Source organism: Lepisosteus platostomus, chromosome 3 (assembly GCF_059453375.1).
Source record: "Lepisosteus platostomus isolate fLepPlt1 chromosome 3, fLepPlt1.hap1, whole genome shotgun sequence".
NCBI classification, from domain to species: Eukaryota; Metazoa; Chordata; class Actinopteri; order Semionotiformes; family Lepisosteidae; genus Lepisosteus; species Lepisosteus platostomus.
The window spans coordinates 16673694-16699705 of NC_142613.1; the positions used below are offsets into that span (position 1 = coordinate 16673694).

General features: G+C 34.8%; 1 protein-coding gene across 1 annotated transcript in view; it reads right to left on the reverse strand.

The window, feature by feature from the left end:
* Positions 1-26012, reverse strand: part of spata17 (spermatogenesis associated 17) — an 80528-nt gene that overhangs the window by 43019 nt on the left and 11497 nt on the right. The window contains exons 4-6 of the mRNA XM_088624744.1: positions 15263-15313; positions 12403-12506; positions 3766-3889 (exon numbers count right to left, since the gene is read on the reverse strand). Of these exons, the coding sequence (XP_088480870.1) occupies positions 3766-3889; positions 12403-12506; positions 15263-15313 (279 nt within the window). The remainder of the gene's footprint in view (positions 1-3765; positions 3890-12402; positions 12507-15262; positions 15314-26012) is intronic.

The following is a 26012-nucleotide window of genomic DNA, read 5'->3' on the forward strand; positions in this document are numbered from 1 at the left end:
AAGCTATTCAGGTGTGAGCCTGGTCAGTACCAGGATGTGAGACCTCCTGGGAAAAACTAAGGTTGCTGCTGGAAGAGGTGTTAGTGAGGCCAGCAGGGGGGCGCTCACCCTGCGGTCCATTTGGGTCCTGATGCCTGGCCAAATTTCCTATGCCTCCTAATAATCCCCCTCTATGAATTGGCTACATTACTTTGTTCTCCTCCTCCCCCCCCACACTCCGACGGCAGGCTGAGCGACGCTGGTTGGAGTATTCTCGGTCGCATTTAATGGCAACATCAGCTCAAAGATTTGGTTCAAACCACCAAATGGGGGCGGGCGTGCCGACAAGCAGACCCTGCTGATGCGGGATTAACGCTAGGATGAGAGAGACATTTTCATTAGCTTGAACCACACCACTAATTCCTTTAATCAGGTACTCTTTATTTGAAATAAATAGGTAACATTTATTTAAAGATTTCCTGCTAAAAGCTTTTTGGTTTCCACCAGACAGGGTGAAATATGTCAGTCAGATGTGAGAAAAGGAAGGACACCTAATGAAAGAGTGAGACTGTTGAGTGATGTGTGGTTCAATGAAACACAAACACCAAACAGACAGACAGACTGAATAATGTACACTTAGACAAGTGTTGTTGTGGGTCTCTACATTATTCAGTCTGTCTGTCTGTTTGGTGTTTGTGTTTCATTGAATTAGAGACCACATTGTGTCCTTGTTTTGTACCAATTGTATTTGTATGTGTACTTGGCTAAGCAAGTGGAAAAACATACATTTTAAAATGTATCTGGATAAATTTTGAATGGGACACATTTTATTCCTTTTCTTTTGTATTACTACTTTCTGAAACTTTGTAACTCCTTTGTAACTTAATAAAGTTTCCAATGATACAATTTTACCAGTATGATCGTGTTTTGAGATGCCATGACCTGGTCTGGCCTTAAATTAAATTACTAACTTTGGTTGTGTTTTGAGTTTCTTCCTTTTATTTTCTCATTAAAATGATAAATATCAAGATGTGGAGAAAAATATCATATTACAGGATTAATATGCAAGGTATTTTAACAGAAATAACATTCCATTCCACCACAAATATTATATATATACAATATATTATAAGTATATACAATCAAATGTAGCATTCTTGTGCTAGACTGTGATGTTCCCATCTGTTGCAATTGATAGAACAGTAATCTTCTGGTTTCTACACTGCATTTGTCAACACCCATATCACTCTGCAACTCACAACTGGCAACCCACTGAAGCTAAGCAGGTGTGAGCCTGGTCAGTACCTGGATAAACTAAGGTTGCTGCTGGAAGAGCTGTTAGTGGGGCCAGCAGGGGGAGCTCACCCAGCAGTCCATGTGGGTCCTAATGCCCCAGTATAGTGATGGGGACACTATACTGTAAACAGGCGCCGTCCTTCGGATGAGACATAAAACCGAAGTCCTGACTCATTAAAAATCCCAGGAAGTTTCTCCAAAAGAGTAGGGGTGTAACCCCGGCGTCCTGGCCAAATTTACCATTGGCCCTTACCAATCATGGCCTCCTAATAATCCCCATCTATGAATTGGCTTAATTACTCTGCTCTCCTCCCCGCTGAAAGCTGATGTGTGGTGAGCGTTCTGGCACACTATGGGTGCTGTCGCATCATCCAGGTGGATGCTGCACATTGGTGCTGGTGGAGGGGAGTCCCCATTTACCATTTACCAGTAAAGAGCTTTGAGTGGAGTGTCCAGAAAAGCACTATATAAGTGTAAGAAATTATTATTAATTTATTATTATTTATTCTGTTTGCGTTAAGGCAAACTACTGTAGGTTCAATGGAAAGTTGACCTCTGTAATAAAAATAGTATTGTTAAATGGTTAATGATAATGGGAAAATACCTTAAAGGGTTATTTTTTTAGCACTCATGTTTCACAAGTGCATTTTGCATGGATGGTGATCAAAGGTATTCTATAGCAGGTTTACCTGCATTATGTTATCGTCCTGCATCTACCACTCACAAACACATAACTCAACCTTTACAGAGATTAAACAAAAGAGCTGCTCCTTTTGACCTACAACATACATGGGAAACAAAACAGAAAAGTAAAATTGTTGTTCTTGGCCATCATATGACTGTCCATGAACAATTTTAGCATATTAGCTCCTGATGTATGCTGTCACATTCTATAACTGCCTGTTATGTTTCCTGCCCCAGTAATCGTAAACCCTTCAACATACATAGCTACTGTGTGTGAATCTACAGGAACTGGGAATAGGCAAACAGAGGAGACAAGGATAATGCTGTTGAAGGCAAGAGAAATGTAATGACCGTAAAGGCATGAAGGAGAGCAGCAAATGAAATATTTGCTGGAGATGGGACTGCTGAATCAACACTGACCAGCACACTTCATCATAATTATCAGGACATACTACTGCCAGGGGATTTATAAAAATCCCACTCAGCAAATAATTGCCCTGCTGTTAGGAGATAGTCAGTGTTAACATGCTGTCACAGTCCGGCGTTTAGTAAGATATTCCACATTCAATTACTCTCACTGAGAAGTAAAAGGAAACATGATCATTTGTCAGCTTCTGCTGTTACTCTTCTGAATGAACTTCTTTCAAAAATCCAGCAAACACTCCCTGAGTTTATGCAGCTAAAGTAAACTAATTTTCATTCAGATTCTTTATTAACCACAGCAATTGGCACTTTGTAAAAATTATTGTTAGTGTTGTCTGATTAGACTTACTAATTTTCCTTAAATCATTTTTTTCTTCAGCACAAGCCTTACATAAATATTATATCCATACAAGTGGTCACTGAAGGCACCAACATAGGGTGCCAAATTAATTTTTTTTATGCTTTAAGAAATACTTTTTCTCCTCTGTTTTGTAGACTTCTTTCTTTTAGCTCATGCTAGGTCTTCAATAGTTAAGGTTGCTTTTAGCTTGCTGTTAAATGACATACTGTACTCTAACCCTACATTATAAAACTGGATAAAGATAACAATGTTACTAGTTGTCAAACCCCTTAAAATGTTTAATGCATTTAAGTGGTTGTGTAAATCATTCCCTAAAGAGCTCTTTAATGATCCACAATTATTTCCCCTTATGTGACTTTGCATTTCAATGTTGGTATTGCCTACAGATGTCCAACCCAGGGGAAATGCTGTGATCATTACTTTTACAAAAAGTAATTACAGTATGTATGTATGTTTTATAGAAATAAGTCTTTTTGTCCTAGCAATCAGTATGTCTTGGAAAAGTGTGATCCAAAGTTTGTACATTAGAGTAAGGAAGCATACATAAAAAACAACTTGCTTAGAATCTTCTCCATCTTGCAATATCCTTTTTATAGTCATACAGATATGAAAAGCTCAAATGAGAAGAAAAAATGCTGTATCTAATTATTTACTTTATTTAGTTTGGAAATGGTTCAGTCATCATGATGGAGTAGGTGAAAGGTCAAAAACTGTACAGACTACTGCTCCTTATAGACAATGACCCCTATCCCTTTATATCACTGTTTGACTAAGTGGAATCAATACCATACTACCATTCTAGTTATATACAGGTTTCCTGTGTTAAAGTGATTTAGGGTAATACAGAAACTGTCTATAATAATTAAATAAAACAAAGGGAAACTGTTTGTGATATCATTTCAAAATATCCTGTAACACTAAAAAGCCTTACTTGCCCATTTTAGCTATGACAAACTGGACATGCAAATGAAGACCACAGCTGCATAGTATGACAGGGTAAGACTTAGGTAAGCACTACAAACCTGATGAGTACTCAGGAGGTAATGCATCCGCTGTGCTTCATAACACTTTTTCTTCTCTTCTTTCTCCAGAGCCATTCGCTCTCTCTCCATCCTCTTGATTTCAGCAAATTCTGCCAATTCTTTTCTGTGAGAGATGACAAATGACTGATCTATTATTCATTACATCAAGACTTAAAAGAGTACAGATTAAATATATTCTGTACATACTGTACCAGGGTAAATATATATAATTTATACTATGCAGTGAACTCAGTAACAAACTAAAACAATCTAAGCACTTAAAAAAATACTATTTGAACACTAATTGATAACCAATAAATGGAATAATACTTTATGTATAATTAAATCTCATCATGCAACAAATTATGGTAAAAATAATTTTATTTAAAATAAGAATTTATACAAAATTTTAGAATGAAGATTAAAGTTAAATACCACAAATTACAAATAATTGGTATTCACACAGCAATCTTTGACTAAACTGGCTCAAAAAAGGAAATGAGAAGGCTAAGTTCATCAGTGTATGTAAAAAACAGGCAGTAGTAAGTAAAGGGACTAAAGGGGTATGCCAATATTTAATTATTTCAAGTGATAATCTTTAATTTTGTTAAATCTTTTTTGTTCTTCAATATTTCATATCAGTTTCATTGAAATTTATTGTCCCAAAGTGTGAGTGTGTGCATGGCTGTTTTTGAATGTGTCTGCCTTGGGATGGACTGGTGTCCAGTCGAGGGTGTATCCATCCTTATCTCTATTTCTTACTGGAATACACTTCATCTCTCCCACAACCCTGAATTGGAACTGTATTCACGATTCTGATGTACTGTACAATTTATGCGGCACTTTCACCTAGACACAGATCTCCACCAACAGCTTCATGTAGGTTTGGACGGAAACCTGTGGAAAGACATTATTTTCCTGTACCATTAGAGGTCTCCACTGCACTAATATTTCATGCCACTGGCTTGTTCCAGCATACTTTCGTCACTACTGCAGGCCAAAGCCAATCGACTGTATCATGTATTACTGCATCACTGCATCATGTACATTGCCAGTTGTAACTTTAGTTTAAGTAAAACAGGAGGGGGATTCATCCTTTTTCCTCTCTTTCAAAACAGCAACAAAAGCAGTGTTTTCCTAGTTTTCCTAGTGTCCTGGGAGTGAACATATGCGTCTACATACTATACATTGGCACTGAATAGATACTGTATGTCCACATGACTCATAAGGGCACCTATTCTATAAATGTCCCAGTGTGTATTTCCAATAGCTACATCAAAAATAAACGTGTTCTGCTCAAGACGTCTTCCCCCCTTTCTAATTGGAAATTTCCTGTGTTTGCTATCACAGTTACATAGGTAATATTAAAAGGAATGTTAAATCCTAATTGAACAGTGGAAGAGTAAGTTACTCTTCCACTGAGTACTATTTGGTTTGTTATTTATGTGTTTTTGCCCAGGCATGAAATACACTTCTAAGTCATGTACTTAGGGTTGTTTGCTAAATCTGCCAGCAAGAGTGACTGCTCACCTACTTCCCAAGAAGGGTTTGCAAAGTTTACTATTAAGGGTGAAACTGGACAAAACTTACTCTGTGTTGAAAATATTTATTTAATTAAAATTTAGAATAACATTAATTTAATTAGTGCTTAATTACTATAGGGTGTCCATAAAAAGTCAAACATTATCACTGCAAACAAAATATAAACGTTATTTATACGTTTAATTATGAAAATAAAAAAACATCATACTACAATTAAGCACTCAAGATGTATTTAAAAGCATCAATGCAAATAATATATGCACAACGCAATGCAACAATATTCAAAACCTAAACATATAAATATCTGTTTAGTTTTATTTTTTGTTGCCTAATTATTGCATGAATATTTTGAACAGTAATAAAATATTCAACATTTTTGTTTTACTTGTACTGTATATCTTGGATAACGTTAACATTTGCAGTATTTCTTAAATTTTTATTCATTATGTTTTTTATTATTTTATATTACTATAGATCTTTTCATTATTACATAAACAAAATAGTCCAAATATACATATTTTAATTGCAACTACTCAATAGAAGCTGAAAGACCTAAATCTTCTCAGTCTTTTGGGGATATACTGTAGTACATATATACTCCAACATTTGAATATACTACAACTTCATTATTGTTAGTTTATTCAAACTCCTTAAAAGGTTACAGAGAATGTGGGCCTCCACGTTCTGTGTGTAGTGAGAGCTGTGTCAGTCTTCTGTCTGACATCTTTGCTGGGCTGTTGTGCCAATGTGTATTGTGAGGACATGAGGACATGAATATGTTATCTTCATACATGTTCAGTTCACAAATGTGTAGTAGCTGGAGCTTCCCAGGGTAAGGGGAATACTCAGCATCTTATTAACCTTATCTGGTTACTGCTAAACTTTAAATCACATCTCTGTTAGGCTGTTAGAAAAAAATAATTAACTACTACATGTACATGTTGTGTGTTAATATTCATTTTTTTAATGTTAACTATTCGATTCATTTTTCCCCTTACTTTTTATTCAAAAGAGCTTTGGAAAATATACTGTGAAAGTTACTATATTCATTATATTAAAGTGATAAATTAGTCTGTTATTTAAAAAATAAAACTGTTGGTTAATTAACAATGCCTTTTTCTTAGGTGATTTAAAGACCTTTATAGACCTTCAAGAAAAAATCTTCAGACACACAATGCCTTTCTCCTTCCAAGACTTAATGATGAATGACTTGCCATCAATTTAAAAAATCAGGATTCCTCAGACATTAATATTTTGGATTATACTTAAAGAATCCTTCATTTGAAATGTTTTTTGACCAAGATAAAACCTAAATTGCAACTACCATTTTTAAATAAAAAATGCTGTTCACTATAAATACTATAAATAAACAAGAATACATAGAAATTAAATAAATGCCAAATTTCTGAAACTGAAGGAAAGTATAATTCTGAAAACAATAAAATTGCATAATTATTGTATTCGTTTTATAATTTTAATGAATGGAAAAATAATTTTAAATAGGAAATTGGAAAAGGTATTCCAGTTCCTAAGAAAGTTAGTCTCTCCTCAAGTTTCTCATGTTTTTTTTCTTTTCAATTACTCATAAGAAAAAGAGAACACTGCAGTATATAACATACGTTCTCTGTGTATGTAACACAGTGGCATTTAAAAGACACCCATTTGTTAATTGTGCAGTAGTGTATTTTGTCTTAAGTAGGATTAAACAGTGAATTATATGAGATATAAAAAATCGCATGGTCCCATATTTGTAACACAGCACTTAACAATTGCTTAGATTAGGAAGTTTAAAAAAGCTAGGTTTAGTTTTAGTTTTAGTGAGTTGTAGGGCCTCACTGCCAGGAAGACAGCAGCTGACCTGTTTGTGGATAACGCGGCATGCTAGCTGAATGACCTTTCCTAACCCATATCTCAAAGCTATTATTAATTGCTATGTAGTACAGCAAAGCCAAACAAATTTGTTTCCATTGAAGGGATCTCTATCTGTGTCTCTGGATTTGTGCTGTACCACACAAACCTCATTAGCTCTGTCCATTTCTGTGGGAGAGATGGGAGTTGCTAACACTGATGACCTTTCTTTGTCCTTGCACTCCATGTTTAGCTGTTAAGCAAGATCAGTGCTCTATAAGCAAGTTTGTTTATGTATACACATATATAACACCATTATGTTCAACAGCAGTTAGAATTATCCACATTATCTGAGTCATTAACTTGAAGTTATATTATCTGGCTTACTTCAGTGGTAGTGTAAACATTTGTACGTATAAACATATATAATATAATAAATAAGACTATATGTATAAAGACAGGTTACTGAATTGCTTACAACTTATTTAAAGTTCATTTGCTTAGGGAATTGGAAGTAGCACAAATTTCATATTGAAAGACAATAACAATGTTATTTTTTTTAAGATTCATAATTCACTGTAGGGTAGCAGTGATGTGATGGCAATTTGTGATGAAAAGGAAATTAAAATGTTTTCAATGGTTCATAAGTAATTCTCACAAGTATGTGAAGTATGACTAAGTTATGTATAGTTACTGTACCAAGGGTTAAGTATGGAGTGTTATAACTATTTATTCTTGACAAGCTTTAAGCATAGATGAAGACCTCAAATGCTATTGAAAATAAAATAATTATGTACAATAATTACATGTGCTGCTTCCAGAGTTCAGTATTTAATTGCAGATAGCACAGAACTACATAAATGAGAGGTGTGTTAGGGGAATTCTGTCCTTCAGGGCCATTTCAACAAAGCTTAATTGGTCTTACTAAATAATTAATTTCTATGTGACCTGGATGGATTTTTAATTGGTCCAATTAAATAATTCAATACAAGGCTCGAAAAGAGAATAGATCATTAGAATGTTTGTTGGCCCTCTATTATTATTATTATTATTATTATTATTATTATTATTATTATTATTATTATTATTATTATTATAACCTTGTGCAGGTAGGAATTTACACAGTGTCATTTCCCAGAGAAAGATCATTGTTATTCCAGCACCTAGTACAGACATATACATGAACCAAAGGAGGTTTTCATTTATAATGGATTCCCTTCCTTGGATGTCCTTGAAAGGGACACAAAACTGTGAAAAGTAGCCTAACCACTTGAAGTCCATAAATTTTCCTCAGCTCGGGATGAGTTAAAAGATTTGCCATGTAAGAACATTACAGAGGGAATTTATCTGATTATAGCAGTAATAATTACCCAGCTGTTTATTGCAGATAGAGAAATAATTCATGCAGGCAACAGGCCATGGTGGCAATGACACTCCGCATTTAGTAAATATGCAAACCGTTCACTTCTAATTACTCAGCCTCGAGGATGCCCTTATTAAGCACAGAAACTAAAAGTGTTTTCTTGACAAGTGATAAATTGTTACATTGCACAAACTCTTGCCACAGAATTACTGGGTTGAACTTAGGTCTTAACTTCATTAAGAGATTTGGAAAGGATAGTTAAATGAAGATGGACATCTTAACATGGCCAGCCTACCAACATATTATGCACAGACAGTAATGAAATGACAGACAGGAAAATCCTTTATTGTTAACAGCATACATGCCTGATGCGGAGGTCTGCTTAAATGTGTCTGAGGGAGACTGGTTTCATTGGCATGCGACACACTGTTGCTGTTGCTAAATGGGAGCCATTAGTAAAATTTTAAATCATTTATCGTGCGACATGAGAACATGGATTAAAATCTCAGAGACAGACCTTTACAGGATGACTGATCAGTCACGGGGTGATCTGGAGTCTTAACACAAAGAGAATATTTTAAATAAATGCAATCTGCTGCTAATTGATCACAACCCCCGAAGCACTAAATAAACAAGTGATTAACTGTTAAACAGACCTCTTCTTGGATGTGAAAACAACTGTATTCTGTAATCCTGTATTCCTGTTAGTCTAATGGAAGGTCTATAAAAAACACAAAAAATGTAGTGTACCAGGCAGAAACGTAACAGATTACAAACGGTCAATGTACAGTAAGTTTTCAAATCTCTTATTTGATCATGTTTTACAATAAGGTTTCTTACTTCTGTGATCTAATATTTATAGTATTACCCACATCACAGCAAGTATTGTTTTATTCTATGGACATACTGTGTAACGGTCTTAGTAGATTCCTGAGCTGCTGAAACCAGTGTTTCATTCTATCCATTAAGAAAGTGTGGTTACAGAAAACTACTTAGAAATGGAAAATGGATTTAGGAAAGTTAGCAATTGGGCTCACATATACAGTATACACATTGTATATATGTTTGTATCTAGATGCATACTAAATACAGAAGGCAGAAAAATATATTTAGTATTTAGAAATAAAATACTTTAATTTCTAAAAGAAAAAAGATCTCCATTAACATTTTCCAAGTGTTAACAAAATTGATACAAAATAATTTTGTATTTGCTGTAGAAAACAACATATTCTGTTATGCCAATTCATATCTAATGACCAGTGGGATGATGTACAGTAGTATCATGGTAAATGCTTTTGAAAAGACATGTTACACCTGTAAATATTACTTATGTTTGTTCCTAACGTTTCTACTTATAGATTACTGAATATAAGTTAAATTTAAATTCTGTATGATTTGTGAATAGCGTATTAAAGGGATATGTGAGAGGTGCATGCAGAGATTTACTGTAAACTCCTTTTATAATGTTGTAATGGCATTGTTACAAATTTTGTTTTTATTTAAGAAATGTGTACATACTGTATGACCTTGAGTTTACATTTCTGTTAACAAGGCCTTTTTTTCTACATGTATTTAAAATAGATCAGAGATATAACACATAAAATGCAGTTTTATTCATCAATGTTAACATAATATCGGGAAAGCAGTCTTTAAATATTTTACTGTGTATGTACCAATAACAAAGGCAACACATTCAACACAACAGCTTGTGTCTAGGAAGAAATAACTCACAGGTGACAAAAATCATTACTGCGGAACAGGACTGCCTACTTCTGAGAAATATAAAAAAAAGTCAGTGATCCAAGAAGCACTTAACAAATTTACATTTAATTTTAGCCTAAGCCCTAAGATATTTTCCAACAAAATATATTGGTGACATTAAAAATGTGACTTTGGTTTAAGTTTTTTGTCAAAAATAAAAGATGGCATCTTTTTCTGCCCTCCAAGCATAGTGTGTTTTATTAATGCAAGGACTCAGTTAAATCAGTGGCTAATTTTTAATTTCATAACATCATTCGCTTGCTTGTAACCTGGGGCAGTTTTTACATAGCAGGCTAGAGGTTACCAGTGTACATGTCTACCGATTGCATACTCAGCCTTTAAATTAATCAAATCAATTTATCTTTGTAAAAGCGCCCAGAATATGTTCCTCACTAGCGTATGCACTGCATTAATTTTGTATGTAACCATTGAGGACTTAAAGAAGCTGTACTAACATGTAATACTACCATATAGCTATATAGTAATATTTTACTAAACTTTACAAGGGCAATGCTCTAATCAGAACCACTTGAAACACGCTAAACATAGCATCGTTTTCATGAAAGTAAATGAAATGCATTAAGAATACAAATTACTTTTTTTGTTAAATGAAAAGTATCAAATTGTACTTGTACAAAATAACCATTTGTAATCAAACAGAAGAAAAAATAGAATCAGGTTTGCTTTTTGGTATGGGTTTTTTGTTTTGTTTTTCTATAGTATCAAACATTTTTTTTAATCTGTGGTTGCATATATCATTTCTAATTTAACTAATTAAAAAACTGGACCAAAATAATTAGACTTTCCAGCTTTAAAATAAGCAAGATTTCCCTTGTTTCCATTAAACTTTCTCAACAGTTTGCCCCAAGCCCCCAGAATGTACTGTAGTCGTATGGAGTAGAATGCATTATGCCTTCTTGGCACAAAAGAGGCAACAGGGAGAAATGGGTTTAATGGCACATATTCACTATGTTCAGTAGAGGAAAGATCAAGAATTCTCAGTAGAATTCATTTGTCTTTGTTGGTCACACTATTAAAGAGTTTTGATGCCTTTACTCCTTTTTATTTCCACATTGATAAAACTACATAGAATGTGACAGAGCAACCTTGATACTTGAATTCCATTCTACAGGAAGTCTTTGCTCTATCTAGACCTTAATTATTTAAGTCATCTTCAGGAGCAGGGTCGATCAAGCAAATATAGTATTGACTGGCTTGAAGTCTAAATGGAATGTAAGTGCCAAGGTTGCCTAATCCTTTGATAATGGTAGCACAATAAGAGCCTTTGCACACTGATCTGATCCATCATTTCCATTCGTCATCTGGAAAAGTTGTCCATTAATACATTGAACTTTGGATGCAAGAACAGAACTCATCTGAATAAAGTGGCAATGACATCCAGCTCAATCAGTCAAATCAAACACCTACCCCCAAAAAATTGGTAATAACCCAATATTAAAGAACTGTAAAATGCTGTGGGTGTATGACAGGCTGATACTTCACCTATCCTGACTTCACACCTCTTGATTGGCCTCTCTTTCTGTCCCCTACCCTTGCTCCTCCTCTCTTCCAGCTTATGTTCTCCCACTACGTTATCTTTGGTTACTGCCCTGTCTTTCTCACACCTTAAGAAGGCTCCACGGCCAAAACGTTGAGTTTTCTTTCTTCTCTTTTCAGCAGGGAATGAACCTATTACTTGTTCACTTGCAGCCTACACATGTTAATGCAGCTACCCGCCTGAACTTCTAGAGAGTGTTCTAAGCAAGTTAAAAATTAAAAAACTATGGCCGCCATTAGCCAATAAAATTTCAAGGGAAGTCAACAGGCATATCTTTGCAAATGTTGCAGCATTCATCTACCATATAGTAGAATGTTGTTGTCACATAAAAAAAAACCACAGAGGATTAGAAGACTACTGTATGGGAGTTATAATTGAATGAAAGTGCTCACTCCAAGACACTAGTCACTTATTATCACCAATATGAATAGATATGGATGTGTATTTTTAAAACCTGAATTAATTTTATTTTTTATTTTATTTTTAAGTCACTTTAGGTTAAAAAAACACAGAACATTCAGGTAGTTTTTAATGCAATACTTAAATTAAAAGATCATCATCTTACCTAACTGTTTCATTCATCTCAGTCAGGCCTTCGAAATATTTCTTTCTTGCATAATAATTATGCACATATTTCCTTATATAGTAGCCTCTCCATCTTTTTTGAATCTGCAAACAATCATAAAAGAGAAGATACAATGATCAGCAACTGCTTATCACAGGTGAAGAATGTACAGTAAAAAGTACAGGACGTCTGATATTGTGGTATACTGTAGCTAATAGTTATCTTTGTTACATTTAATTGTGAGAAATGCACATTTAAAGGTTGAATTTTAATAATTTATATAACGTGTTCAGTGTTTCTTGAAATTATCATATAATATAAAATGTATGTATAAATGTATACAGCCTTTAGAATGCCTGTATAAAATACCTGTGAAAATGAATGTTTCACAATCATATGCAACTTTAACAAAACTGCCCAGCAAAAGCAACTCGAATGAAATTATTTCAATACTACAATCAATAACAATGCAGCAGTGGTTTTACAGTATCTGTGATAATCTAATAAATTTTGCAATTGATTTGACTTGTTTTAGTACTGTACATGCTGACCATACATCTTACATGGCCATTCTTTTAATATTGTCATCAAATGTTATTACTCTTGCAATGATGGCAGCAATTTTAGAGAAAGTAAAACATTAAATACAAGTTTTTCACACCCTGTATGCACATCAGTGCGTACATGTTGCACTGATGAGGATATTCATATCCTTATGTCTTGTGTGCACAGACGGGCAGCAGCATTTAGGAGCTATGGTAAAAGTGGTAGTGGGTGAGAAACACGACTAATACTTCTTGAATAGTCTTTTTTTGCTTTTGCTTCCAGCAATTGCTGGGAACAGCAGCAAATAATAAAACAAACATGACAAAAGTTAGGCTTATTTTATTCAGTGGAGTAGACTTGTTATACAGTATCTAGTATTCAGATTAATGCAAAAAATTTCAAACTGCATTTTACTGATGCTGAATAACTGCATACTGGTAACAGGAAAATTGAATATGTACAGTATTTGAAGGCCTTGTGTTTTCAGAAAGTTTGTGTTTATCCACATCTACTACACCACTAAGTAAAATGCTTACAAGTGTGAAAATGTTCCTATTGTTCATACATATAAGGGAGAGGGGAGCAGACTGATGATTTCAAAGGGCAGTAACAAAAGACCTTCAGTGTTGGGCTGACATCAAGTCACTTCCAAACATTCACATCTCCACCACTTATAAGACAGTAAATCAGTACTTTAGGTGTGAAGTCACTTGTGAGCAAACAGTAAATTGACTGATCTCACTGCCCCAATGAGAGAAGAACAGATGTCCTTCAGGCTAATTAGGAGATTAAAACAATGGCTGGTATAAAACAATTATTCCAATTGATCAGCACTCAATAGTTACTTTTAAATAAAGTACTGTAATTGCAGGCTCAGAAGCCAAGTTCTTAGTGACCTTTAAACTACTGAAATCAATGAGGCATATTCCTTAGTTAGGTGGCATAATCCTCTAAAGACCTCTCTTAATGTTGATTTCTATTAGTGTGAAACAAATTCCCTTAGTAAACACTTAATATAGAAGCAGTGAAAAAGAAAGAATTCATTAATAATAAAAACAGTCCTGGGAATTCAATAATGAATTTCCCATTTTCTAAAAAACATCAGGGGCAACTGTCATTCAGGAATAGGAATTAGGGGTAGGGCCCCCACATGATCAAGAGATAAAATGCCTTCCTTGGAGCACATGTTAGGCCCAATAGTCGTTGGTTTAAATTTTGGTCATATCATTAGCTGTTTCTGACTGTTGCCTTCTCAAGGCGAAAAACAGAAATGCATGAGTAATATCAGAGAAGAATTCAGAAATTCTTCTACTTTTTGAACAACAATTGTCTGGTTGGGTGGGGACTTTTTATATGCTCTGTGAGAGAGCTGCATCAATCCTCCATCTGAAACTTAACGCCACTGTTTCTCTTGTTGGCTTGCATTGTGAAATAGAAGAGGATTCTTTTTCTTCTTGCTGTAGCAGCTTTAGGAATAAAAACATTGTAAAAATCCCCATTTTTGAAGACATGAATCTGTCATCCTTATTCAGCTCATATTTCAGAAAATGTACATGCTTTCTCCTGTGCTGGTCAAGGGATACTGACTTTCTTAGGAAAGCCCCTGCACAGATATCAGCAGAACTGGATATTCTGACACTTGTATCATGATTGGTTTGACTGGGGATATCTCATGCTTACATGCTTTGATTTTCTGATACCTTTCTACAGAAATGTAAACAACTGATATGAATCTGCAGTACCTTTATGGTTAAGTTTCAGACAAGATTTTCTTATGTCCTACATTAGATTTCATGTATTTCACTGAAATAATAAGAAGCATTATTCTATAAAAATGTGTTAGTGAGTGTGTTAGTCTTGTAAAAATGTAATCTTGCAATATCATCTTTTACAATGTCACAAGGGAGAAAAGGAGTTGTATAATATTGTAAAATGTAAGATTGAAAACACAAACCTTTAGCTCATAAATGTGCTTTTGTCACACAGATACAAATTGCTTTGACTTATAGGAAAGAAAATCAAAGTGTTAATCAAACTATTCAATGCTGACTTCATATACAGGTGGTGAGCATAGTGCAGTCAATAATGAATACATACTATCATAAATGTGGACTATGTAGGATAGTGATGTTAAAAATATCTCAAATAACTTCCTAGGTATTGAATTTTGAAACTATATGTTTTTGTTTCATTTATCCCTTATTTTGGCACCTCACTAATCAGATCTGTACTATGTTGGTTTGCTTATTATATTACAATCAAATTCAGAGCACAACTGACTTTTCATTTGTTTAACAAGTGGAGAAATATTTACCTTGACAGCCATCTCATTGTAGAAATTCATCTTCATAATAAGATATGCTGTCTGAGAATCAAAAGAGAAAACAGAGAAGATACCATTACATTTCAGTTACATATATCCAAGCTTTCCGATATCTCACATATGAAAGTTAAGTCTTTTTATACATAATACATAATTAATCTCAGAAGCAAAAGAGAGAAAAAAGTAAGGGGAAGTCAGACATTCCATTGAAGAGACAGGCTTCTTAATACATAATGCAGACTTGACCAAAAAAATCTATGGTAGTCAAGCTAGAAGCTAATGGAGATATATGATGGTAAAATGCTCTCTGCTGAGTTTGATAATCAATGGTGCTCCACTGAGAATAGACTAACAAAGGCAGGAATATTCACACAAACTGATGACATGCACTATTGTATGATTTATTCACTGGAGCACATTTCAGGAGAAACTTGTGAGAAACATAAAAGGAATTCATATTTCAAGATGTCTGGTTTAATAATAACAATAAGAAGAAGGAGAAAAAATCAAAGAGAGGGTACATTCTGTCTAAGCCCTACAAGGAACTGGAAGCTAGAATCTGATTAGAAATTGTGTTTTCTAACCATTTCTGCAATGTATTACATCCTTAGCTGCCTCCCAAGTGTGCTTTACAGTTTTGTTTTGTTTAATATTCAGTTTAACATTATATCATCATAAATAATTAGCATTATTTGACTTGCCAAACTCGATCCAAAGCAAATTGTTTGTGGAGAGCGGCGGGGATTGGATTATTTATCAACAATCTGTGCAATTAAGAAGCAGTTGGAGGCAATATGTTATTTACAAATGCAGTGAACAGCCTATTATGCATATCATATTTGCAGTACTGTGTTACATGAGTGGTTGTCATGAAAATCAAGAGTCTTTAGTACCATATGTCCGCATTTTAGAAAATAGGCCTGAATGAAATCTGAGAATTCAACACTATTGTCTGCATGGTTTAGTGAAATATAGTATTAGATACATGTAAAGTCATTTAACACTCTAATATATTTAAGATACTGTGAAATTTGGCAATAGAATCTACTACAGTTTATCAAATGGTATATTTGTTACTGCAATACTTGCAAACTGATACATGATAGGGTGCCAGATTTTTGTTTAAACATTGATAACATTTTTCCATAAGGTCCATGATAAATAATGAATCCCCTTTCAGCAATTTTTAAGGCTGAAGTTGAACACTTCTTTTTATTGAGCTTTGAATCTGTCTTAGAAATTTAGGTAATTTACATTCTAGCTGTGAAAATGCAAGATGGCTAAGTTTTACTGTTATGGTTGTATTATGGTTGTGTCAATGATACTTCATTCTAATTTGAAAGTCATTTCTAATTCTTGAAGTGTATGCATGGAAATTCATTTTTTTTTGTTCACAAAGGTCTGCTATAAATTGTAAGAAAATGTAAGATTTATTTTATTTTTCCCTGTTTAAACCAATCAATAAATCTAAAAACTAAATATAAATGAATATACAGTACTGTAATATAACTTTCAAAGTATGTTCAAAATTATTCTAGGTTTTGGTTTCATGTGTCATAAAAAACAGAATACAGATGCAGCCATTCAAAGTGCACGGTACAGACACGTACCGCAGGTAATTGGCTGCGGTGTCGCGTATCATGACGCAAGATGACGCTGGGTACCGCGGTACGTGATTGGTTGACCGACAGGGGCACTCGTGGTCCGTTGGTCTGTCGTAGAAAGACTTACTGTAAACGTCTTTACTGTGCCCGTTGTAGATATTGAATTTTACCACTGAAGGGAAATCTTAGTAGCTGAGCATAAAAAGAATAGGAGCATACTGTAACGCGTGTGAAGGCCATAAACGATATTAATTTTGGAACATAAACATACAGTATATAGCTGGTCTTGGTACTTTAAAGAAAAAATACACACCAGTATTCCAAGTCTTTAACTAACGTGATACCGGAGTCAACAAGCATACTTTTAGAATTTGATTAATAGGGAATATAATATGGAATCGCGTATCTAAAGAATTTAATAACGGTATGATTATAGTCGTGTACTGCGACAGGGCTGTGTAGGGCTGTTTCGCCTCCCTGTTCACGCGAGTTGTCTTGTAGCCTACTGGTCTACGTGCCTGACTAATAACTGGCAGGTTGTGTGTTCGAATCCAGCTGGTGCTGGACTCTTCTTTTAACAAACATTTCTTCGAAAAAATAGAATAGCGATATTATGGACAATCAATTGACTTTTATATTTCAAAATATCACAACATGATCGATTTTAAGTCATTTTTGATAACAATGAATAGTCACCTTCTTCCCTTCTGACAGCGGTTCCTGCTTCTATTGTGTGTGTGTGTGTGCAATAGAGTAAATTTTTATAGAGAAATGGAGGCTGGACAGTATGCGTTACAATATAAAGATTTATATTGATTTAAATCGTGTTCTGATTTAAATCGCAAACGCGTGTTTAATTATATGTGTTTTTTAATCATAATCAGGCTAATGCAACATAAATTGATACAGTATCTTTGTCTTCTAAGTATCTTAATAAACTTTCAGAATAGCTTTCTACCCGTCAAGATTTATATTTCTTGGGATTTTGGGATCAAACGTGGAAGGATTAGATTGTAATCGTTTTTATTTGTCAAATACGTGATTGTATTTCTGAATGTTATGTGACACCTACAGTAGTTCACTGCTTTAAATACATCGAATTAAGAAAGTTATGTGTAGCACTTTAGATCTTTTTTCTGAACCAGGGAAAATCTGATCATGTTTCTCTATAACAATAATAAAAAACTTTATTTTACATATCGCCTTTAAAAGTGGCATCTCAAAGCAATACAGTAGATCGAAAAACAGTTAAAAGGGACCAAATTAAATACCAGACAATCGCAAACGCATTTTCAATAAAATTATTTTATTCATTCAGCAGAGAGTGAGAGGGACATCCAGCAGAGAGAGACACACACACCGGTTTTCATTGACAAAATTGTTTTTTTTTCAATTCCTCTTGTCTAACAGGAATGTTTTGTTTGTGGACAGACTGTTAGACTAGAGGAAAAGAGCGCCTCCTCCTACGAAGCATTAATCGCGTATCTAAGGAAAATTGCAGTATACCTTTGTTCATGCACATCATTATACAGTATCTCATTTTGTATTTCGATAAAAAAAATTGTTTGCCCAGCCACTATTGTTGTTATTGTTTTTATGTTGTTATGTTACATTATAATTTGGGTGTCTCCTCTTGCCAGAAAGCTCTAGATTGCAACGTAAATTGCAAAAATGCACTTGGAATCTGTCCAAGCCCTCCTACGAAAATTATTTAAACTGCGACACTGATCATTCATCTCTAAATAAACTTTATTTTATATAGCGTTTTAAGCGAATAGGTAATTAGATTGCTCATAAACCTAATCGCTTTTTCTACATAAACACAGCGTGATTGCTCTCTGAAACTGCTTTTCCTTTATATTTAGGCTCAGATTTCAACTATAGATCGTATTATTATAAACTTTCTTGGAAAAATGTATTTTATGTAAACCATGTTTGCTATTAATTCATTTAGGGCTAAAATACGTTCATTGTCTTCCAATCGAGTCGAGTTGACATTGGAAGCTTGCCACTCCCGGACTGTTAAACCAACGCATTAGCATGTTAAAGCGATTCTATTGAGGGAGGAGCCCAGCTACCACTTAACACTGTACTTCCTACTTTGAAAATACCTGTGAAACCGGTTTAATTCGTCACAGCCAGCACTCCGGCAGAGAGGGTTGAGTAAAGTGGAAGCAGAGATTTCCAGCGAAAGACACCTCCCCCAAAAACCCAGTAAGCAGTAATGCTTTAAGTTGAAAATCGAGGTAGATTTTGAGGATGATAAAGAGGATAAACTGGGATGGGAGGAGGGTTTGGTTTCGCATAAGGGGCGGGAATATGATAATTGGATGAATTTGGGAGAGTATAATGGTTTGATATATTTGATTTTGTATTGTGGTCGTTATCTATGTTTTTGGTTGGTATTATGTTTATATGGTTGTTTTTGTTGGTTGGTTGTTATTATGGTTATTAATAATACGATCTATAGTTGAAATCTGAGCCTAAATAAAAAGAAAAAGCAAGTGATTAGGTTTATGAGCAATCTAATTACTTATTCGTTTAAAACGCTATATAAAATAAAGTTTATTATTAATTTGCTAGACAGAGCGGTGAACATTATTTTGCATAAGACAAAGATAATGAAATCTGTGTACGCTGTAAGGTTTTTACTTCTTAAACTTTTAAAATACACGTTTCGAACAGAAAGAAATCCTCTTCCTGGTACAGTACTGTAAGTATAGCAAACCAGCACGTCTTTTTTCTCCAATCAGAGGGGTGTTAGATGGTGTCAGCCAATCACCATTCTGAAGCCCTACCATAATCTCTGGTATGGGGAGACCCCAGAATTCTGTCCCATAGTTTAGACAGATGATAGATACTTTTATTGATCCCGTGAGGGAAATAAAGTAAATCATTTTCATTTTAGGAAATTATTAAACGCTCGGTTAAAAGCAAAGGAGATTGTCTGTTATAGTGGACATAAAAACAAGAGTTCGCTGGCATTATATCCTAGAAGACACAGACCAGGAGAATGCCCGCAGCGTAAAAGAAAATGCCAGATGAACTGGGCGTTTGCCCAGCGTAGTTATAGTGGACATAAAAACAAGAGTTCGCTGGCATTATATAATTATACGAATTACATGAATATAATTATATCTTATTAATTTCTTGAGATACGCGATTGTTTATATACTGTATAAACTTAAACATATACTGTATGTTTAAGTTCCAAAATTAATATCGTTTATGGACTTCACACGCGTTGCAGTATGATCCTATTCTTTTTATGCTCAGGCACTAAGATTTCCCTTCTGCTTCCCTTCTGCTTTGTGTAAGGATGGTATCAAAAGCAATCTTAAGTGGTGAGAAAGCTGTGCTCAATGTATTTAAGGGACTTAAAAGTAAAAGGAGATGCTTCATATTCCTTGACTAATTTTAAAAACTAAGTTATAAATGCAGACGCTCCCTCGGTGCCGCGCCGGGTGTAAATATCAAAATATTGTAACGCAACGGGGGCTCTGTCAGGGGCTTGAACCCGGGACGCCCGCGTCTCTCTGCAGTGACCTAGCCCCGTGAGCTAAAGAGAGATCTGTCTACAGCCAGTAGCTGTAGTCCTGCTATCACAGGGCGGTGACGTCACCTGCTCTGGTACGCCGGCTCTTACACAGTGCCTGTCGGCCGTAAGCGTTACAATATACATACCCAACACTGCTTGTACCCATCTGTCATGCAAATAAAACACCTTGAATTGAACTGAATTGAGGGAGAGGGGGGGGGGAAGGGGAGAGACATAGCCAGGACTCAAGGCAAATAAGATACTTATGGGTACACAGGCGTTTGCACGTATAGTTAAGTTATTACTTGGTTTTCAAAGTGCAATGAAATACAATATTGTTGTTGTTGCTGTTCTGGTTGTTTTTATCCTGTAAAGCGTTTTGAGAAGCCACCTTTAAAAGCGATATATACTGTAAAAGCGCTGATTCTTATGGAATGTGGATTCAAATTTTTTTTTAATCGCGTATCTAAGGAAATCTCAGTTTAACTTTGTTCATGAACAAACAGTGGCATGTTACATTATTATTAGTTTTTTTGTTTACAAGGCTCGCCAGCTAGTGTGAATCAAAACCTATCTTTCTAGCTTTTAAAGTCGTGCGATGTGTAAACCACAATTCAACTAGAGAAAAAAAGACCTGAATGACAAGATTTAAGATGTGGCTGTCAATGTTGGATTAAAAAAAACACATTGCCGGACGTTTGTTGCATTGCTTGAAAAATAACTTTATTTCGAGAGACTGGATAAGTAATTCAAGTGTTTTTATAACTTCCTGAAAAACAAGTAATAATTTAACTATATGTGCAAACGTTTTATGATATGTCGCTGTTGTGAATGTCTGTGGACACGTGCTGGCTGGACAGGAGGCTCCACTGCACACAGAGAGGGGCGGGAGGAGGGGACAAGCCGATACGTACTCTTAGAGTTTGATTAATAGGGAATATAATACAAAAATATAGTACTAAAAATAAGATGCACTCTACAGACATTCACAACGGCGACTGTCAGAAGATAGGACACAGCGGCTCAGGCACCCGCTGAATGGAAAAGGGGCACTTTAATGTTCTGTATGGCTAATACTAAAGCCAATACTGGCTCAATACCCTCAATGGGCTTTGACGTGCTAATGCGTTGGTTTAACAGTCCGGGTGTGGCAAGCTTCCAATGTCAACTCGACTCGATTGGAAGACAATGAACGTATTTTAGCCCTAAATGAATTAATAGCAAACATGGTTTACATAAAATACATTTTTCCAAGAAAGTTTATAATAATACGATCTATAGTTGAAATCTGAGCCTAAATATAAAGGAAAAGCATTTTCAGAGAGCAATCACGCTGTGTTTATGTAGAAAAAGCGATTAGGTTTATGAGCAATCTAATTACCTATTCGCTTAAAACGCTATATAAAATAAAGTTTATTTAGAGATGAATGATCAGTGTCGCAGTTTAAATAATTTTTGTAGGAGGGCTTGGACAGATTCCAAGTGCATTTTTGCAATTTACGTTGCATTGTCCAATGTTCTGTTGTAATACAGGCTAGAATACAGTTAGTCTAAGCTTTATCAGCTTATTTAAAATAAATTTTTTGAATCCCCGGCGGAACACACTCCATAGGAATCAGCGCTTTTATACAGTATATCGCCTTTAAACACATATATTAAAATCGTAAACGCGATTCAAATCAATATGAATGTATATTTTGTAACGCATAGGTGACTATTCATTGTTATTAAAAAGACCTAAATTCGATCATGTTGTGATATTTAGAAATATAAATTTGTTTGGTGCGAGTGAGGTTTTATTTAATCTCTGACCAAGGGAAACGTTTCATTTTTTCAAAGAAATGTTTGTTAAAAAATAAAGTCATAGTTCCATGGGATTCAATCACAGACCATGTGACATGGGAGTCAGGAAACTAACACACAGCGCCACCGGATTTAATAACGCAATAAAAACGCTATAAAATAATGTGACTAGGCACAGAACAAGTTTACAGCACAGTACAATAATAAATGCTGACCATGACTTTAGAAGCATAAATTACCTTACACTCAATTTAAACACAAGCTGTCTTTCTGTATGAACCTCTAAACTGGTTCATACAGAAATGTAGAAATGCATTAGCCTGATTATGATTAAAAAACACATAATTAAACACGCGTTTGCGATTTAAATCAGAACACGATTTAAATCAATATAAATGTTTATATTGTAACGCATACTGTCCAGCCTCCATTTCTCTATAAAAATTTACTCTATTGCACACACACACACAATAGAAGCAGGAACCGCTGTCAGAAGGGAAGAAGGTGACTATTCATTGTTATCAAAAATGACTTAAAATCGATCATGTTGTGATATTTTGAAATATAAAAGTCAATTGATTGTCCATAATATCGCTATTCTATTTTTTCGAAGAAATGTTTGTTAAAAGAAGAGTCCAGCACCAGCTGGATTCGAACACACAACCTGCCAGTTATTAGTCAGGCACGTAGACCAGTAGGCTACAAGACAACTCGCGTGAACAGGGAGGCGAAACAGCCCTACACAGCCCTGTCGCAGTACACGACTATAATCATACCGTTATTAAATTCTTTAGATACGCGATTCCATATTATATTGGCAGAAAAGCTTAAAACTACCACTTTTTCACACGCTATTTCACATGCTAGTTAAATACTTCGATGCTTAAAATCGTTAGGGAGAAATGGAATACCGGTGTGTATTTTTCCTTTAAAGTACCGATTCCTGGAATCTGACTGGCTGACACCCTTCTGAAGTGGTTCCATAAAATCTGGTATACGGAAAAGAAAGCGTTGATAAATACAAGTGTCTTTTAATACACTCTTTGCTGTGCTCTTGAGGATCCTTGTGATATTTTGAGCTCTAGTTGAATGATAAGTGTCGCATTTTAAATCATTTTCGTAGTTAGAAATTATGAAACGCCCTGTTAAAAGCAAGGAAGTTTTTATGCCCGTTGAAGTAAAACAAAATGCCTGACAAAGTATGGCTTGGACAGATTCCAAGTGCTTGTACAAATGTGCTAAAGAAATTATACTTTGAGTATACAGCTTGTCCAAAGCCATCCATTTGTAATATCTTCAGTAAAGGCTTTGATGCATAAATATTTCTGATAAAGGTAGGTTATGTACTTTTGTCCAGCTGAGCAATTTTGCTTTCATAAAATATGCCAACATTTTAATGACTGATGATTAACATGCTGTAATACACAGTTCAAAATTAAAGGCTCAAATGCTATACATGAGAGGTTAAGCTCCCCCTGGCGGTTTTACAAGGTGACGCCGGATAGTTTCCGGCAGAGCGTCAAATGACGCGCGATTAACCACGTGACACCGTGTGACACTGCGTGATACCGCGTGATACCGCGACACGCCCACCGGGGTATGCCGCGAAATACCTCACCCATTTTGAATGGCTGCATCTGTATTTTTAAATTCAAGTAGATTTACGTTTTATACCACCTTCTTATGTTGCTTTTTTCATTAACAGTTTACATGATATAAACAGAGGGTCTTATATTCACGGTATTTAGACACTGAACTCCATATGGGTTGGAACTCATGAGGATTAATGTACATAATTGTTTTGAAAAAATGCTAAAGAGTGATTTTCCTTGCATCTTTAATCATTTAAACCTCATCTAAACTATAAACATAAAGTGAACTTTCAAAGCTTTTGAGGCAGTGGAAAAAGTTCCCTTTGCATTTTCTAATAAATAACGTTAAGCAAACAAATTCCAATAAAAATGGTTAATTTAGGTAGAGTTATTATATTGTAGTTTAATCTCATCAGATCCAGGATGATAAGGGAGGCAGGCCTGGTTAACACAGGGATTGGAGATCTTTACGGTAAACCAGGTTGTTGATGTAGGTGGTATTAGTGGACCAGTAGGTGGTACTCTTCGCTCTGGATCAGAATTTCCAAACCACTGTCACTGTATAGTGAACATTATGCTATAAAATGTACTATCCTTTGGGTGAGACATGAACTGCCAAAAAACATCCAAGTAGAGGATAAGTACTGTAGGTTCCTTACTATATGTATATCGCCTTGGAATGGAAAAAAGCATGGAATTGTGATTAGGACTTAATCCCTAGTGGGACCATTTCTATACCCTTTAGCAAGATACTTTACTCAGATTTCTCAGGTAAAAGCTTTACTACAGTAAATAAATACAACTGTGAATTATCATTGTAAGTGAAAGGATTGTGCTTTATAAGATTAATGCTTGATACAGATATAATTATTTAAAAATTAGAATATTTTAAAAGACTGGACAATTTGTATATCCATACAAATAATAAAAATATGTATTTTTTGCAAGAAACAATTAATCCCATCCTACAGATTTAAGAATACAACTCAAGGTTACATACTGTGATTATTTGATGTGTATTTTCAGTTGCATATTCAATAATAACATGAAACTTATCATTATTTTCACTCATTTATAATGTCCTCTGTATGTCGTTGGATGTAGGCAATGAATAACCCCATATGAATAACGATTAACTGTTAGTAACCCAACTATCGGGGTCTTTGTCCACATGTTTTCTGTTATAAATACATTTAAATTGTATTAAACAAATAACAAAGGTTTAAAGCCTAGTTGTTAATTTATATACAACGCCTATAAGGACAATACTCTTTCAGATTTTTCTGAAATCTGTCCGTTAATATTTGCATTTTAAGACAAACATTTTATCCTGGCAACCTCAGGATTTTTTATTGGCTATAAAAAGTCACTTCTTGTGAATGAAGCTTGATCAAGAGAAAACATGATTTGCAGTTACCTTAAAAAGCAAAAAACATATGGATGTACAGCCAAAGCATATGGGTGAAAAGGCAAAGTTCATATATTTCCATATGCTGCAGTGTCTGCATGAACTGCTGCCTTAGTTCACTAATTTACAAGCAGATATAAAATCACCAAGGTCAAACTGAAACAATCAGCTAGCCATGAATGACACTCTGCCAGTTTGAACAATCTGTGTTACTCCAGATTGTATTTCAGAACACAAAGATGCTGATAGAAGAGAAAGGTAGAACGAAGGTAGAGAAATCATAAAACTGGCTGAACAGTCCAAGACTAGAAAGTTTTTATTTTAAATTTTATTGGCAATGAAACTAAGGTTTTCCCTGCTGTTCACATCCTTATCCAATTTCTATTGAATTAATCTCACCACACTTTGAAAAAATTTAACTCTACATTCTGTATTCAGGCTGCAGTAACCGACAACACCGACCAATGATTTTATTACCACGGCCACTGCAGTGTTATTGTTGCTGCTGGAAATAAATCTAAGCTGGCTTTAGGATCATCAAGGGAGGGCCGTTCAATTGACAGATGAAAAGGTGGCCTAAAGAAATTTAGCTAGTAGTAAAGACCAGCTATTTCAAAGTGGCTTTTTGAGTTGCATTTGTTACTGTAAATAAATGACTCCAAAGACACTCAGTATTGTTTCTGGGAATAATAATTAATCTAAATGATGAACATTATCAACATTAAAATATTACTGACTTAATTACTTTAATGACTTAAAAACCAACTTAATGTGCATGCTTATTGTCTGTGATTAG